This window comes from Uloborus diversus, chromosome 8, assembly GCF_026930045.1.
Source record: "Uloborus diversus isolate 005 chromosome 8, Udiv.v.3.1, whole genome shotgun sequence".
Taxonomy (NCBI): domain Eukaryota; kingdom Metazoa; phylum Arthropoda; class Arachnida; order Araneae; family Uloboridae; genus Uloborus; species Uloborus diversus.
Genome location: NC_072738.1, coordinates 113,945,495 through 113,964,129, shown reverse-complemented (window position 1 = coordinate 113,964,129; position 18,635 = coordinate 113,945,495). Strand labels below are relative to the sequence as shown.

General features: G+C 30.6%; 1 protein-coding gene across 1 annotated transcript in view; it reads right to left on the bottom strand.

The window, feature by feature from the left end:
- Positions 1–18,635, bottom strand: part of LOC129228548 (pleckstrin homology-like domain family B member 1) — a 97,328-nt gene that overhangs the window by 2,472 nt on the left and 76,221 nt on the right. The window contains 6 exon segments of the mRNA XM_054863230.1: positions 4,399–4,447; positions 5,964–6,083; positions 8,322–8,432; positions 13,940–14,215; positions 15,835–15,972; positions 18,285–18,413. Coding sequence (XP_054719205.1) covers positions 4,399–4,447; positions 5,964–6,083; positions 8,322–8,432; positions 13,940–14,215; positions 15,835–15,972; positions 18,285–18,413 — 823 coding nt within the window.

The following is an 18,635-nucleotide window of genomic DNA, read 5'->3' as shown; positions in this document are numbered from 1 at the left end:
TGTCACCAAGGGCTTTCGAATTGCCACTCTGTGATAAATGTTCGCAGCATGAAGTTCCCTTTTGACAGTTTTTGTTGAAACGGGGTCCTGGAGATGGCTGTTCATTTCAGATGTTATTTCGGATAAGGATTGCTTGCGCTTTCGGGCTACTATGCGCTTCAAAGCTCTTCTATCCCTATTAGCAAGCTTTGACTTTCGGCCACTGTGGTGCTTTGAAGACGCCGTCTTACCTTCTTTCGTGTATGCTGTCATAACCTCTAACACCATACCTCTTGCACACCCCAAAAGCTTTGCTGTTTCCGTAACCGATGCTCCACTTAAACGCGCCCCAACAATCATTCCTCTTTGGAACTCTGTAAGGTCTAACATCTCAACTTATTACAGAAATTTAGAACCAAGCACGCAACATTTGTGACTACTGTTGAGACTCTGATAGGTTCCTCTTCATGCTCACCAGGTGGCAGACTTCTGTTGCAGGTGGCGTGGCTGTACTATAGGTGTGAAATACGGCATACTTTTTCATACGTGTTCATATTATTTTGTCTCCCATCTGTATATATATATATATATATATATATATATATGTGTGTGTGTGTGTGTGTAAACTTTTTTTAGTATTAAAAAAAATAAGAGGGAGGTGAATCTTACATACTTTGGAATCGAATGCCCCAAGTTCAATACTTGTGTCAAACAAAACAAAAGCAAACAATTTTTTTTATATTTTTCTAATGTTATGGAAAATTCAACTTTTTTTTTTCTTTTTCCTCCATTTAATTTAAAATGAAATTTTCTAGCAACGTCTTGTCAAAACCAGTCAATCCAAACCAATGAGCATGTTCCGTTCATTTCAAAGTGACTGCTTAATTTAGAGGCTAACACACATCTACAAAAGCTGGCATCCCTGAAAGCTAATAGATACTTCCATTTCCGCCTGTAAACTGGATGTTCGACTTTCAATCTCATTGGTGGACTGACTATAAAGACTTTTTACTAACTTGGTTTGCACTAAAAGTATGACAAAAATAAAAAGACTTCTTGAATTATAACCAGCAAAAAATGAAATTGCTTTTCATATTGTTATATTTATATGTTGCTTTTTATGTATTTACATTTATGCTAATTTTAAAGCAGTTAATAAAATTTGATTGAAAAAAAATAGGGAAGAAATATAGGCAGTAGAAAGTTATTCGCTCAAAGCTGCATCAGGGTTCGTACTCAATTTCAGAAATAAAATGAAGGAGTTTTGGAGGAGTTTTGAACGAATAAAATGAGATTTTGAAGGAGTACTAATGGGCTGTCATTAAATAATGTCACACTTTTTTCAACATATTTGACACCCTTTCCCCTTTATCAAAGTGTCACACTTCACCTAACTCCTCTTCTTGTCACATTTCATATTTTTTATAAATATTTTGTTACAATGACTGTCTGTATAATAATAACATATTTATGTATTTTTAAATATTTAAACAAGTAGAAAGTCGTCCGTCAAGGTATGATGGATGAAAATTGTTTCTACATTTGAACGAAGCCATTGCCTTGTTTGGTGATATTTTGATAGTTGACATTTTAACCCTAAATCCAGTGGATTAACCCTAAACTCCAGTAGATAGCGTTTTTTGTTGACCTTTTTTACGTTTCTTCATTCTCCTAAAATGACAGTCTAATCAGTAAAACAGTTTAGCCCTATCAAAATAAAGAATTTCCCTGCATTTTAAACATTACCGAAACATATTATCAAAATTATAATACCGTGGTGTGAGTTTCATTGTTGATGATGTCACGTTACTCGATCATTGGCTATTATATTTATGAGGATAATTAGACAATCTGACTTTAACTGCTGAGGTTGAGGGGAAAACAATAATCATAAAACTTGAAAAAATAGCCAAGCACCATTTAAGCATGTTTTACTTCATTTATGAAATGTCTCAGTCATTTAATAATATTTTCACCTTCAACTTTTGTGACTTAACTATGATCAATTTGTAAATCACATCTTTAAGAAAAAAAATTAAAATTACTACATTAAAACCGCCCTTATACAATCGCCCTTGGGACTAAGTTGTTGATCGAAGTATTTTAAGTTACTGTCATAGAGGAAGATTATGTAGTCTTGAACTAAAAAAGAAGGAGTTTTGAAGGAGTTCAAACCAAAATGAAGGAGTTTGAAGGGCCCTTCAAAAAAATTTCTTAGATGAAGGAGTATTGGAGGAGTTTCGAAGGAGAGTACGAACCCTGTGCATACCGCATGTTCTCCTCTCAAGTTTCTATTTTTATTTTTATTAGCTCTTTTAGAATTTACATAAATATCTATTTGAGAGAGCAACAGCAATTTTCGAGTGTTATAAACACAAGTCTTTTTTATTTTCTACTTTTTAATGCGAACCAAGCTAACAGAAATAGTCTAGATTCATTTCATTTTTTAACATTTTATTCATGCAATGCTATGCAGTTTTTCTTTTTAATTAAAATAAAATCACCTTCAGAAGGGTCCGATAAGACTAGGGCTGCTTTGCAGACTGTACTTCGTTTTCTTCAGATGGGTTAACTTTCTTTTTTTTAGAGCAATCTTTTTCTTCATTTTCATTTTTTTTTTCTTAGGGTTTAAAAAAGCTTGTTGTCGGTTTTGCTCGCTTCATTATGCATCAACTTTCACTTAGAATGTACTATTTTAAACAGACTGTACGTTTCCTAAAGAATACGCAGTAAATATTTAATGAAAAATCAATGTGATTGCGATGTATACTCTGGTTAGCAAAGGTCGTTTTGACTATGACCTATGACACACACGAGACCAGACCAACAAAAACCTCTATCGTCTCAAATTCCAGTTATGCTATCATTTTTGGATTCGAAGCCCAATGATCTTTAAAGCAGCAAACAAAAACATTTTCTTCAACTCAGAAACAGAGGAATTGTCTTCAAGAGCTAAGGGGGCAGTGGAAAAAAGGGAGAAATGCGTTCCACGAATAGGCTTTCTAGGAAGATTAACAAAAGGACAGTCGTTTCGCGCACTTTCTTGGAAGACGAGTAAAGGGGTGAAATTCACAGGTTTTGCATTTAAGATGAACATTTCAAGTTCATGGTTAAAGATCATTCAAGTTAAAAGCCATTTCGCTCTGTTATCTGGATTAGTACTGTTCTTTGGTTGCTCTCTTTCTTAAAATCGTGATTCCTTAGAAAACCGAAATGATAGGAGTAAAAAGAAAGTATAAGATTTTTTCAAATGATGAAAAAAGGAAAATCGTAGAGTATTGGCCAAGTTAGATTTGCAGCAATTTCTAACCTCAAGAGAATAAATAATGAATCCAAAAAAAAAAATCAGGGACCAAAAAGCAATAAGACTTTTTCTTGAAAAAGATATGCTTAAAGTTTCTTTTACTGTCAAAATGATTCCTTAAACTTGGAATAAAGCACTTAATAATGTAATAATAGAATAAATACCTAACAAAACTAATACAGAGGAATTTTAATCAAGAGCCCACATTGTCTTTAGTATCGATTTGAAATTTTCACCATCATATTCCAAATTTCTATAAAGTTTCTCAAAGCCCCCCATATCTCAAAACCTTTTTTCTTCCCTGTGAAATTCGAAGTATACAGATTCGACTGTATGCAATATTCCCACTGCGCCACTCATAAAATTAAACATATTTAGCAATTTGCAGAATCGATGACGAAGAAAGGCTGCATATATGACGTGGATTTAACAAATCAATCTCATTTCTAAAGCGAAGTGTCAAATTTCAGTCAATTATCAAAAAACTGTCACAGTAGAGGGAGGCGTCTTTATGCTTGTGGAGCAGATTTTCAATGGCATTGGGGATTCGGGGGGGGGGGGTGACTTTTGACCTTTGTTACTCAGAAAAAGTCGTTTTGATTTTTTTTTCTTTTTCTTCTTTCTTTTCTCTTTTCTTTTTCTCTTTTTTTTTGAGACAAACGTTTTGTGGGGGGGGGAGGGGTTGTCCCCAAACCCTCCCCTTAGCTACATCCCTGTGTTTAACATTTAAGTTCATATATGCACTCTTTTACTATTTTTTTTTTCTTTGAAAAATGTGATTCAAGACTAATCAAATTTAGTTTTTTTTTCCCTTCAACTGACATTTTTTGTGGTAAAAATCAATAAAATACATGCAACAAAGAGCCATAGTAAATGTTTTAAAAATTTTTTAAAAAACACTTCTACTCACATTTTACTCATATGACTGATAATTGCATATTTCATATTATTAACTCTTACTATGAGCTACAAGAGTTTTTTGAAAACTTTCAAGGTTTGAAACTAAATATTTGGGAGTGTTGACTGTATTTATTATGTTACAATAAGCGATGTTTGGTTTTATGTATAAACAACCTGCACAAAAATCAACAAAAAGGGAAGCTCATTATATTTACCATCTAAAACTAAACGATGCTGAACATTCCAACCACCATTTCTTTGGATCTAGAGAAAAAGAAATTCATTTACAAAAAAAAACTAATTTAGCTACATAAAGATCATACATGCATAAGAAGACCAGGTCAAACTCAGTTTTCTAATTTGCATTCATTGCAGTATCATGCACAAAAACAAAAAGTATGCTGAATCCTTTGCATTGTGGGAAAACATTTTAACTGCACATAAAGGATATCATGAAAACATAGAGCGGGGAAAATCTTAAAATTATATCAATAAGTACATTTTTGTAAGTTCTTGATTCCAACTGAGCATTTTGAAAAATTGTTGAAAATCTTCACTTGAATTACAATAAAGAATTGTATAAACTAATACTTGGAACACAAAATATATCAAAGGTTATGAAATATTTATGATGATTAAAAAGATGTAGCTCTTCCACTATTAAACATAAAATTATAAATAACTGCTCCTTAGTCGGAACTAAGGTTAAATTCTAACTCAATTACAGGGTCCAGAGAAAACAGTTTTGCCCTTGTTTTGGGCTCATCAATCTGGAATAGCCATAACCAAACTATACATTTACAACCAAAAAATGAAGCTGAGTATATATCTTCAAACTGGTAGCTAAAAATATATTAGCACACTAGCAAGAGAATCCTGGACATAGTACAGCTCCACCTTGAAAAAGCGAAGATAAAAACTGACGTAAAAAGCTGCAAATAACCACCCGATAGCCTGAGTTAATGCAGAATTGTAAGAAAAGAATGACAAAAAACTTTATAGCTATTCCAGACCACTGATGAGCCCAAAATAAGGGTGAAACTGCTATTTCTGGATGCAATAACAGAGCTGCTTGGCATTTGCTTGCAATTCTGCCTTAGCTCAGGCTATGGAACGAGTTTTTATAACTTTTTATCCTCACTTTATGCGTTTCAAAGAGATATTTTCAATGGCTTTGCCAAAACCAATCAGTTTCAAGCTGCTATTACAAAAGAGAATCCCCTGTTTGAATGTCTGGAGAGAAATTCGAAAATGAAAATTTGATCAAATTAATGAATATGAAATAATCTTCGATTTGGATTGCAAATATTTTTAATTTTTAATGTATATAAAACACACATACACACAAAAAAGGAAAAAAACAGAAAAGAAAAGAATAAAAAGTAATTAAAAAAAATCCCATAAATACCAAAATTAACTAAAAGCTTATTCCGAAATGTGTTTAAAGAATCTTAAAGGTATGACAAAAATTATTCTAAGAATAATGTTTTCCCTGAAGTAAGTGTAGCACACATAAAAATAATAAATTCTAAAAAAAAACTTTTTCCCTAGTGGACCCACTGAAAAAACTCAGGTGATTTTTTCAAAATGTAGTTTGCCACAAACCTTGTTTTTAAATCTCAAATGACATAACTGTCACAGTTCATTAACAAATTGCACAAGTAAACTCAAAATTTTTAGCAGCATGCTAAGACTTTAAAAATAAAATTTAATAATTTCATGAATTTAAGTGACTATTCTTCAAATTTAAGACAAATGCATATTTTCCATTATAACCGACCTCAATATCAGAATCTGAAGTTCGAGGACTACTATCTGGACTAGAACATGGAGTACCACCAGGTTTCACACTAGTAAGAGCTTTCAGTTTGCTATGAATTTGATCCAGTTTTGAAACTTCCTATATTAAAAAAATGAAGAAAGAATAATTAAAACATGAATCATTTTGACCTTTTTTTACATATTAGAGGAACATTAAAATTATTTTTTGGATTAAGATTGATTGACGAAACTCATTTAAGCCTTTGAAAATTTTAAATTTTAGTCCTATTTTATCCCCTGGGAGTTTATCATTGACATATTATGCTTCCCTCAGCCCTGGAGAGGCATAATCTAATCAAGACTGTTAAATATTTCTTTAGGAACAACTTTAATCAAACTTGGTGGGCAGTAATGTCCTACTGCATTATTTAGACTAAGCAGAATCAAAAGGAGCATTAGTAGCTGAATAAAAACAGCATTAAAAACATTGAAAGCTAGACTCATGTTTAAAACAATCTTAGCGTTCTTCCTTAAAAAATAGAAAACACTTTACGAATTTGTTCAATTTTTACTACCATTTATATCTATAAAATGTGAAATAGACTATGATATGAAAAGCTTCAATTCATTTATTCATTCATAGCCATTCATTTATTTATTCATTCATTCATAACAAATGCAGAATTATTATTTCTCACTAATTTACTTAATTTTATTTTATTTATTTATTTACTATAAAATATTTGTTTAAAGTTTTTTTCTTCTTTCTATATCTAAAAAAATATGTTTCTTAAAGAACTATTCAATGCATTGGAAGATCATGTAAAATTGTTAAAAAATTCTCCTTTTTTCATATAAATGAAAAAAAAAAAAAAACACTTGAAACAAGTGAAAATTAGAAAATGATAGTGCAAAAAATGTTGAGTGATTTTCAACTTATTTATTAATTTTATTTTCAAAATAAACATTAAGCGGCATAAACCTCCTTCAACTATTTTATTATTTTCAATAACTTTCATAAATACAATACAACCTCGATATCTTGAATCTCTCAGAAAGAGAAAAAAATTAGATAAAGAATTTTTGAGTTATAAAGGTTTTGAAAAAACTACACTGCTAAGTTTTACACAATACAGTGAAGCACCATTTATACGTTTCTCTTTTATACGTTTTTATCAATTACACGTTTTTAAATTGGTCCCTGCAGAGTCTAATACACATTAATGTACACATATTACACGTTTTTTTCATTTATACGCTTTTTTCATACGGTCCCTTCAAAAACGTATAAACGGTGCTTCATTGTATTACACAAATTTTAGAAATATATATTCTATACTTTGAATGACAATTAAAAAGCTATTCTGCTCAACATTTAGCCAGATTTAAAATTTATTGAGAATTCTGATTCAATGTAACAATATTTTAGTATTCGATTTTTTGACTAATTAGATATTTTCATTTTTTACCAATTTCCATCATCCCATTTTTCTCAAGTGTACCAGAAGGGATTTAAAAATGAAAAGCAATTTTGACTTTTTCCAGTTTGTTTTCATCCACATCCTTCCAAACAAGATTTATCTTCAATAGATGCCTCATTCAATTTAAGCTTTTCAACAGTCTCGTTTGCAGGAGTTAAAAAAAGTGGAATAGGAACACATTTTCATGTTTTTGCTTAAAAAGTGGCCAGCTATGAACAATTGACTCTCTGTCATCAAAGGCAAAAGTCAAAGCAGGCACCTGTTTAAGAGCAGAAGAAGAGAGCAAAGAATCTAACCTTTGGTGAAAACACCGAGATAAAAAAAAAAAGCTACAATGGCTCTTTCATATCCACACTCCCATATTACCTTTCCCAAATTTCTTATTCTTAAACTTTCAAGAAAAGAGGTGAAAACTACAAGCAAATACCTCCCGAACTGGTTCTACTACAAGATTTATAGAGGGAAAAAAGTCAAATCTTTCACAGAAAAAATTTCAATTTATCAAAGTTTTTGAAAAATAAATTTCAAGATAATTATAAATAACATAAATAATTATAGATAATATAGATATAATTTGTATAAGAGCTTATACAAAAAAAAAAACTTTTCAAGACATCAAGGGTTTTCATACATCAAAATTTAACTGAAAACAAATATTTGTTTCAATAAATTGTACTTAATTTCCTAAGTGGTGAGTAAAACAGTTGTTCAACACTGACTTAAGCAACTCATTCACTTTTAATATAAAACAAATATATTTGAAAATTTGCAACATGTTTTAGGCCTCTAGTACTAAAGAAAAGCAAAAAAAAAAAAAAAAAAAACGATAATAATGTTTAGCAAAAATAATGAATTTTAAATTGATAACAAAAGCAAACATAAAAAAATCCAATTACCTGCCGTAGCTGTTCAGTGAATATTTGTAATTGACTTTCACACTTTAACTTCTCTTTATCCATCTGAGCGGTCAGAGATTGCTTTTGCTTGGTTAATTCACTTAACTCAATCTGAAATAAAAATCAACACACTAAAAGTTAAGAACAGTAATAGAAAACTTTTCCTAACAGCTTTAAAAGTTAAGGCAAACATTTTTATATGCAGCCATAAATACCTTCACAAAGAAGCGAGTAGGAACAGATCAAGCAGTTTCATACATATAAAAAAAACATTATCAAGTGGAAAAAGTTTTACTCATAATTTTGCAAAACAATTTGCATAGAGGTGTCTCAGAACGTGTCAGGATCAAAAGTGTTAGGGGAGGGGCTGTAAAATTTTGAAAATCTTCCTGCCTCAAGAGTTTTTAGACAACATAAAATTACAATCATATGTGACAATTAAGTAAAATACACGACTTTTGAGACATCATATTCATCATCTCGAAATCAAATAGCTCCTCCTAAAGAAAACAAAGCCGTGTGAAGAAAATTTGTGTAAGTATTTTAAGAGTTCAGAAATTTTGTTGTCTAAAAATTAACTTCTCAAGATGTTGCTCCCATTTTGTGATATTCGGTGCAGATGGCATATTTTTAACATTTCAATTTATGAATAACAAGACCACCAAATATTAGGGTAGCAATTATTTTCACCTTTAGAAAAAATTTGCTGCCACTGTTTCAATCAACAAAACAGCGATGCATGTGAAATATTAGCTCTATCAGAGAACTTGAGGTGATCTTTCAATGCCAATGGACAGAGCTGCCAACTTTTGAAAATCCAAAATCATAGCAGCATTTTGCAGGGGGAGGGGGGGGGGGGGGCGAGGCTGCTGCCGCAAATTTAAACACAGTGATGAATTGTCAACAGTATAAAGAACAAAAACAATGATACTTAACAAATTTCAAATATTATACAGAAAATATTAATATGGAATAAAAAATTTATAATCTACAAGGAATTTTTGGCAGTTTTTCCGCTTTTTTGCCGAAGATTCAATGACTGGATCAGCCTCGCGATCTAAAAACCGATCCATCTTTACATTATGCAACTTTTGAAGAACGATGTTTGTTGGGCAGAGACCGTCAGCACATGTGTAGAAGTTTGATTTTCTGAACTTACCGGTTTGATTTTCATGCTTTTTTTTTTTTTGTATTTGAATTAAAAATTAAAAAAGCAGAAAATCTTAAGTTTTGAACCTGTTTTTGTAGCGTCGTAGTTTGAGGCTGTAATTCGTAGAAACTATGATTTTTTCTTAGCAGTTGGCAGCTTTGCCAATGGACATTAAGTTTTTGAACTTTTATCAAAAACGACATTTTTTGGTCTGTTTATAATTTTTTTAAAGCAGATTTGCAATATTGGTGGAATTCTTTTATGTTACCAGTTTAATATTACTGAAAATAAGAGGGATATTTTAAAAGTAAGTACCATTTTGAAATAAAAAAAGAACAAGTACAGATATAGCACAGAAATTTATTGCACAAAAATCTACCACCCATATGCTATTTTTCAACATTGCTCTCGAGGAATTTGTCATAGCGTGGTAAATGTTTTTGTATACCTATTCGCACTAGCGGATCTAATGGAGGGGATGGGGGCTTCAGCCCCTTAGTTTTTTTATGTAATATACCATGGATGTAGGAATAGCAGGATGGAGCACAGGAGGAATTTCTTGATGTGATAATCGTAACCGGTCGCCATCTTGCATGTGTGGTGAAATCGTGCCAGCAATGTTGTAAGATACGGAAATGGTCATATTTTTTCTTTGAATTTCCAACGGATTTTGCCTTTATGGCATCTTGTGTAACCCTCAACTGCACTACTGCATGTAGGAAGAAGATTCCTATCTATCTAATTTTACATATATGGATAGTTAATTTCTTTCTTTAAAAAAAAAGATTTAATAACAGATAATCATGCATGGTAACATATTATATCATTAATAATATTTCATTTATCTTATTTACCAGTACAAATACAAACTGAAGTTGCTTAAAATTTCATTACAATTTAGAATTTATTGAAATGATATGCTGCTACTCTTCGGTAACTTATAAATAATTCTATCAATAAAAATGTGAAATGAAATTAAAAAAATTGTCATGTACTTTCATTTTTTGTTATTAATTGCAAATTACACTTTGATTGTATGGATTAATTTTAAATAGGTTGTTTTTTAAACAATATTTAATATTTCATCTGGTGTAAAAATTGGAAATAAAAATGCTACAAAATTTAAAATCCAAGCGCTTTTTTCCTTTTTTAAAAAAGAACTTTAGCTGCACATTTTATGCATGGAGGTAGGTTCCAACATTTATGATTTTATGCGAAAAATTAGCAGTTAATGAAATCAATGTTCTACATTTATTACTAATTATAAATTATTTTTATTTTATTTTTTTGGTTATTGTGCCATATTTGTTTGTAATAGTAAAGCTTACGTTTTAAATTTAAGAGTTGAACGTTTTTTCAAACATTAAAATTAATTTAGATGCGATAAAATTAAAAGGTAATAATTTAATTTAATATTGTGAAATGGTATTATACTAATACTTTCATTCATTGCATAAAAAATGTTTGTTTACGAAATTTTAAATTTGTTTACTATTCGGTTGCTAAATATCGGCTCGGCCAAACCCAATATTCGGTTTGTCTTCCGATATACAGAAAACCACATACCAAATAAGTAATCTGTGCATCTCTAATAATAATAAATATATAAGGAATAATTCATAAAAATTCAAATAACTGGATGGGTAGGATTTTAAGGTTTTAATTTCATGCTATTTAACATTTATTTGAATGGAATTCCTTTTTGAAAAACTTATCTAAATTTGGCTACAGTTTTATTTTATTTTCATCCCCATTCTGGCAATTTTATTAAAATTAGTTTTTCATTTATGTTCTTCCTTTATTTATCTTTGTTGATTTCCAGCTACTTTTTTTTTTTTTTTTTTTTTTTCATTGTGCTGTATTTTAATTTTGTAATCTGGACATAGGCTGCAAAGTTCTGATAATTTTAATAATTTTGTGCAATCTTATCTATGGGAAAGTCATTGTGTTTTATTAATAAGAATATTTTAAAAATAGTAACATATTTTTAAAGAAGAAATTATGAAATTAGGCCCTTATACAAGTCATCAAGTTTTAAAAAACATAAAAAGCGTTAAATGAATAAATATGGGGGAAAAACCTTTTTTAAAGACTTAATATAAAAGTCTATTTTGGTATTATAGTATATTCATCAAAAGAAAACAAGTATAAAATATTTAAAAGTTTATTCTTCAATGTACATTTTTTTTCCTGTTCAGACCTAAAATTCCAAATTTCAGCTCAAAGTAACAATTTAGTTTTGTTTTAAGGTTTGCAACTTGAGCACCATAAAGAGTAATGTTTGTAGATAAACAATGAGACATAAAGCCAATTGTACACATCAATGGTCAAATAATTATATCAATAAATGTCTTTAGTTAATTAAAATTAATTTTGTGACCAACAAATATGTGATTTTCAATCAAAATCAGGAGCTTTTATAATAAGTTTCTTTTTTTTTTTTACTGAGTTTCCAATTGCCTTGGATTTTGTATCAACCAATATTTTTCTTTTAGAGACTTTTACAGGTAATTTTAATTTAAACTGATGGAATTGTTCATGAGTTGTAAAGATATACCCAAATACATTTAAACAAAAAAACATTTCTGTTTGTTCTTTGGAAATTTAAAGCTTAATATATAATTGCGTTGGGCATTTTTTTTTAATTTCCTAGGTAGGCAATAATACTTTCATTATCAATTTAAGCGAGAAAAGTATAACACACGAAATTTTCGCCCAGGTAATAAGACTTTTTTCTCCTTTCTCACCACCCAACATGGCCACCGCTCTCTCACAGTTACTTCTAACGAGACAATGGGAGTACATACAGCATGTTCCCTCCTGTTCTCCTACCTCCATGCATTACACGGACAATACAGGGTATTTCTGAACTCTCGGGCAAAACTTTAAGGGGTGAGAGTACACATCAAGACAAACAATATGAAGCAAAAAGTAAGGGTCCCAAACGTCTTCAAAGGAGATAGGCGCCATTAAAGTTTAGGGTCCAAAATTTTAAATGATCATAAAAATAGGAAAATTAGTCGATTTATTTTCGGTTTTAGACAAAATTACTCTTTTTGACAGTATTTTCCAGAAAATAAATTTTGAAGATGTAGTTCAAAAAATGTCGATAGAGGGGGCTTTAGATTTTGGAGTAACGAGCAACTATTTTTTACCGTTAATTTTGAATCTCATTAAATCTTTTCTAATGTTTAGACTCAACTTGAAAATTTGTAGTACAGTCTCCTCTCGCAGCTATACAAGACATGCTGTGGTACAGAGTGAAATAGGTCATCTATGACGCCTGCAGATTATCATGCCGTAATCTTTGCAGTTGGGCCCCTAATCAACCAATATTCTGGAAGGCTGTATATACCTTGCAAGCATGATTCAAAGTGCTCCATTGGAGATAGGTCGAGTGATTTCAAAGACCATGGGAGCACTCCATTTGTTTAAACAGGATCTGAAATGCCGTGCAATATGTAAAAGAGCATTGCTGAGCAGATAAATAGTACTTGAGCAACTCAATGTCATAGGCAGTACTTGTCGTTCACTTAACTGTGAAGAACTGTCATAGTGCCTAAACAGACGACTGGAGACCTTCGTTTGACACAAAAATTGTTCCCCACTGTCACAGCTTGTGTAATTCCTGTATGCCGCTCGTTAACAAATGCCGGATCGAACAACTAACCTGGCAGTCTCCGCAAGCGCGTATGTAGGTTATAACCACTGGGACTAAATCGAGTTTCATCGTTAAAGATAACACTGCCTCGTGTCTGTCACAACCCAGCTTGTCAAATGCGGCACAAATGTGATATGTCCTATCACCCCTTAAAGTTTTGCCCAAGAGCTCAGAAACACCTTGTCTAGTTATTCCATATATGCACTTTAAATGCACAAATAAATATAGATGTGCATTTTTGTTTAAACCTATATCACTCATGTGTTACAACAATGTCATAATTTTAAAATGATGGTTTCTAAGTTACTACTCTAGTATAATTGCAAATAATCATTGCAGTTATCTCCAAAGCATTAAATCAAAAATCATAATTTTTCAAGTTATGATGTTGTTGCCACAAAGAGTGACTGATACATAAATTTTCATAGATGTAAAAGGAAATTTTAATGAAGTCTGTAATCGTAACCAGCATGTTATAATTGCAATCAATTACATATTTTATCAACTGTAATCATTGTTGCAATCATAATTTACTATTTGGAGATGGATTATAATCATAATTATGATCTCCTAATTTCCATGCTTGTATCAAAGTCGTAATTCGATTACATTTTCTGACTCCAAGCCCAATGTAAAAAAGAAGAAAAAAAAAGGACTCATTTAAGAAAATGAAATTTTTAGTCATGTTAAAATTTCAACTGAAAATTAAGAAAAAAAAACTGCATTTTTGAATGTGAAAGTACAAATTTTTGATCTTGCTTGTGAGGGCACACAAGAAGAATCAAAGTTTGCATGCAATGCACTTACCTGTCTTTGAGCAATGGTTTCTTTAAAACATTCTATTTCCTGAGCTAATTCATCCTTTTCTTCTTCCTCATGTGCTTGTGATTCAAGCTGCTGAAATTCAAGGTCTTCAAAAGCTTTCCTTTCAATTTCTAACAGCTCTGATTGAGCTTTTAGTTCAGTTAATTTATTAGATATGTCTGATTCATTCAACACATTGAGTTTCATAAGGTGTATCTCGTTTTGAAGATCTTCCACTATTTTTTCTTGTTGTTGTACTTTCAGCTTTGCCGCCTCAAGCTTGAAAAAAAAGAGAGATTTTATGATTTTGACATTTTAAATTTTCATACATGAACTAAAGATACGTCCAATTGAGCAAATTATGTAGGATGTTCACATTTCTATGGGGAGGGGGGGGGGGAATGCCTGCAACTTTCTGAACTTTCCACATACTTTGAAATCAATCTAATAATTTGTTTTCCAATAAAAAGTTTATGAAATATTTCTATAAGGTAATGCTTATTTGTGAAAATGTAACAAAACTTTTAAAATAAACTTAAATTTTAACAAAGTTATGATAATTTATGAATTTATAAATTCAAAATTTGTTAAAAAAAAATAAACTTTGCTTGGCATACATTCTGAACTTGATAAAGCAATTTAACATTTGAGTATTAATCTAAATGAATTTTCAGTTTTCTCTTTCTCATCAGTGGTGGATTCAAACGTTCGGGGGTCCACCGTAATACATTTTTTTTGAGCCCTCTTTCCTCCTTAAACATTTTTTCATGTGAAGTTTTGAATCCTTTTCAATGTCATGGAGGCTCCTCACAAATGTGACATTAAGGTCCATCATGATAATTTGACATGGTAAATTAACCACTAGATCTCATTATTGTAGTTTGTTTCGAATGCATGCTAGTACATTCTAAAGACAATGTATGTTTTAACTCCCTCTTGATCATTATTGACAAAGAAAAAAGTTGTACCATTGAAATTGAATTTATCATGTAGCATTTTCCTTTGCTCCCCTCTCCCCCATTTTTCCCCCAGTGATTTTTTTTATTCCAATTGTTCTGATTAGTTTTGAGCATTTTCGTTTGTAAAATTGGTTTCTTGGGTTTTTTTTCATCGGAAATAGGGTTTTTTTTACAAAAGTTTATCTGTTTTAATGTTTATCTTTGTTAAACTTTTGATTGAGAAAGATCTAAATCAATTGTGACCGGAGTCCATTCAAAGTAACAAGTTTTTGGATAATTGGATTTTTTTCCAAAAAAGAGATATATTTTGATTCATAACTACATCTATGTTGGAAATGAATGAAAAAAAAACTTTTTAAAGAAAAATAGTTTTTCCTTAATTAAATGAAAGGGCTGACCAGACAATGATAGAACCACACTATGAAACTGTGAAGCATCATCCCAATAATGTTTGCGCTGCGCCTACACTAGCTTTGCAGAAGGAAGAACAATAGACAGAATTCTTATTTTGCAGAATTGCAGTACATTGTAAGGTTGCAAAAGATAAATTGCAATCTCTCTCTATGAAACAAAAAAATAAATAAAGAATATTATGCTGATTTGTGTTAATTTTCATTTTTTCCCCCAAGTTAAAAGTTTCAAAACTTTGTTTTCCCCTCTTACTGGGAGGAACACTAGGATGAAAAGATACCTGTTTCTGAGAATAATGCAATTTTGTGATGTTTTTTTAGAATAATTTGTTATGTGACTTTTTCATTCTAGATATAACTTTACTCTGACAAAAAAAATACAAAAGTTGATCTGTTTCAGATTATTTTTCACAGAATAAAATTAAGTAATACACTCAACCTAAATGAATGGCACAAAAAAAGCTTGAATACATATATCTCAATTAATAGAATGAAAATATCATTTCTGTAAAATATGAATTATGCATACTTCTTGTTGAGTCATTTCAATTCGATGATCAAGTGCTGACTTTTGTTTTTGAAGTTCAGCAAATTTATTGCCTTCAAAGATTTGCAGCTGTTCTTTGTCTTTGAGCTCACCTGCTAATAATGCATGCTCTAGCTGTAACTGAAAAGGAAAAAAAAACTAATAAGAAAACAGCACAAAAAAGCAATTACTCTGTTTTTTTTATAACAAAAAATATCTATCACTGAAATTGGGAGCGGGGGTTTCGCTTTTTGGGGGCTCTTGCTCTTGGGGGGTCTTTGCAATATTCAGGGTGGTGCACCTTTGCTCTTAAAAAGTTGAGCACCCCTGAGTTATGAGACATTTAATTGTATGTAGTTGGTTTCTTGATGTGCTTGACTTACTCTTTGGCTTACTTTAAATTTATAAAACTAATAATGACTTTTAAAAAATGTTTCCTCAACAACTTATCAAAGCTCTTAATTAATAAAAGCTACCTAAAAGAATTTGGCAATTATTTCATAATACATAACACAGGGATGTGCCGACCGAAATTCGCTTTTGGAGCAATCTTGGGAGCAGGAAAATGGTGAGCTTGGAGCAGTAAAATGGTGAATTTGAAGCAGCCTGGAGCAGTAAAATTGCAAATTTGGAGCAACTTGTCAGTAGTTGTGTCTAATATTTTTCACAAAAGACAAGTCCTGTCCTACTTTACCTTTTTCCTCTTTACCCACTTCCTCTGATTACATTTAGTTCACGCATTTACTTTGCTTAATACATCACTGCTTTAGTGCCCATTTAAGTTATAATGCTTTGATACCTATTTTTAAAATTTGTTTGCTTTTATGCAGTTCACATATAGGCAGGTAAACGATATAAGATATATATATATATATATATGGATGACTCAGTTGCCAAATCAAACAACTCCTTTTAAGAAAAAAAAATCATTATTTCTGCTTTAATAGTGCTTAATCAATGCTTAGCATGTGAATTTGTATTAAAGTTTTCTTTCAGTACATTTCTGACCATGTGATAGCAGAAAATATAACACGAGGTCCTATTTACTCCATCTTCTTCAGAACTTTTCTCTACTTTTTGTTCTATGGAGTTAATCGATTTGGCAAGTGAGGCATGAACATAAAACTCAAAAACATGTTCAAAAAGGCTAAAAAGAAAAGCAAAAATGAATGGCTAAATTTAAAAACTTGACCTCAACAAGTTACAAGTGAGTTTTTAAAGAGCAATTAATTGATCTTTTTTTTTTTCTTTTTTGGGTATGTGTAAGTTATTTACTTATATTTGACTTTATATATATTTTAGCATATATGTTATATACTGAACTAGTTGATTAACAAAATTGAAGATCAAGCAAAGGCAACCTTAAAAACTTTTATTTTTAACTGTTTGATATTTAATCCCAAAATTAATAATGAAATTACAATGAAAAAAAAAAAAGATTTTGAGAAATGATGTCATAAGAAAATGAATTTTAAAATAAATGTGAAAAAATATGAAAAATATGAAGAAAAAAATTTATAAGAAATAAAAATTTTAAAACAGACTAAGAATATGGAAAAAAATGGCTGAATCTGAGAAACTTGAAATGTTTGCATGTTCATTACCAGAGCATTAGAATTCTCCTATTTTTGCTATCTAAAGTGTCTAAAACCAAAATTAGAGATCAATTTTCTGTCCTAAAATCTTAAGAAACCCAAGAATAAAAACTGGTGAAAAATATAAATTTTTACAGATGGCATTCGCTAATAAATTTGGATGCAACTGGATTGACATTTTCGAAAGGGCGTGCCAAGAAGACAAACTTACAAGCACCCTCCTTTTTTGAAAAAATAAAAATAAAAATAATAAGAATAGTTGAAAATTATGATCAATACAAAATCTTTCAAGTCAAAGGAACAAAATCACATTATAAATTAAAACGATTGAGTTTTTCAAAAGCAGATGCAATCGGATTTTGAAATGAGCAAAAAATCTGGACTGAGTCAAAAAATTGTTAAAACAAGCTCTAAATATATAAACTTGATGATAATTTGCAAAAAACTGCCAAATATGCTGAAAATAAAATGCAAAGTCGCACTTTTGGTATAAGTTTGTCTGATTTCGGCGCAGAGAAGTCCATTTAGCGGTCTTTTGAAACAGTTTGGCGGAGGATCGGCGATTGGCGCAGTTTGGCACAGCTGGCACATCCCTGATAACACAAATTTACTCTTAAAGTTTAGTATGTTGACAATAAATGATTTTTCTTTCTGTCAATAAGCTCTTTAACGTTAAAAGAAGCAATGACATTATAATATCAAAAAAGCAAAAATGTGAGCTAAAATAAGAGCAAAGAGATGTTACAAAAACTACTATTTGCTTAAAATCAAGGGAATATTGTTTTTTTTTTTTTTTTTTTTTTTTTATGTTTCAAATTTTATTAACTGTTCTGCCTAATAATAAACAACATATAATACCTCATTTAAAGCTTCACTTTTCTGACAGTCTAATTCAGACACTTTATGCTTTATTGTTGTTATTACTTCTAAGCAGTCCTGCTTTTCTTTCTGCAACTTATTAATTTCTTCTTCTAAATCCATGACAATCTAGAAAAGTGTTTTTATTTAATACACAGCACACATGTGAAAATTTAATACATTGTAACATTTTTCAGCTTATAGGATACTTTGCTTTCAAATATGGTTAAAAATGAATAAAAATCAATTATTAACACAATTTGTATTAATAATATGAATATGAATAAGACTAAATGCATTTTTATAGTACAATAAAGTTGATCATATCTCATTGAGCTCTATTGCATTAAA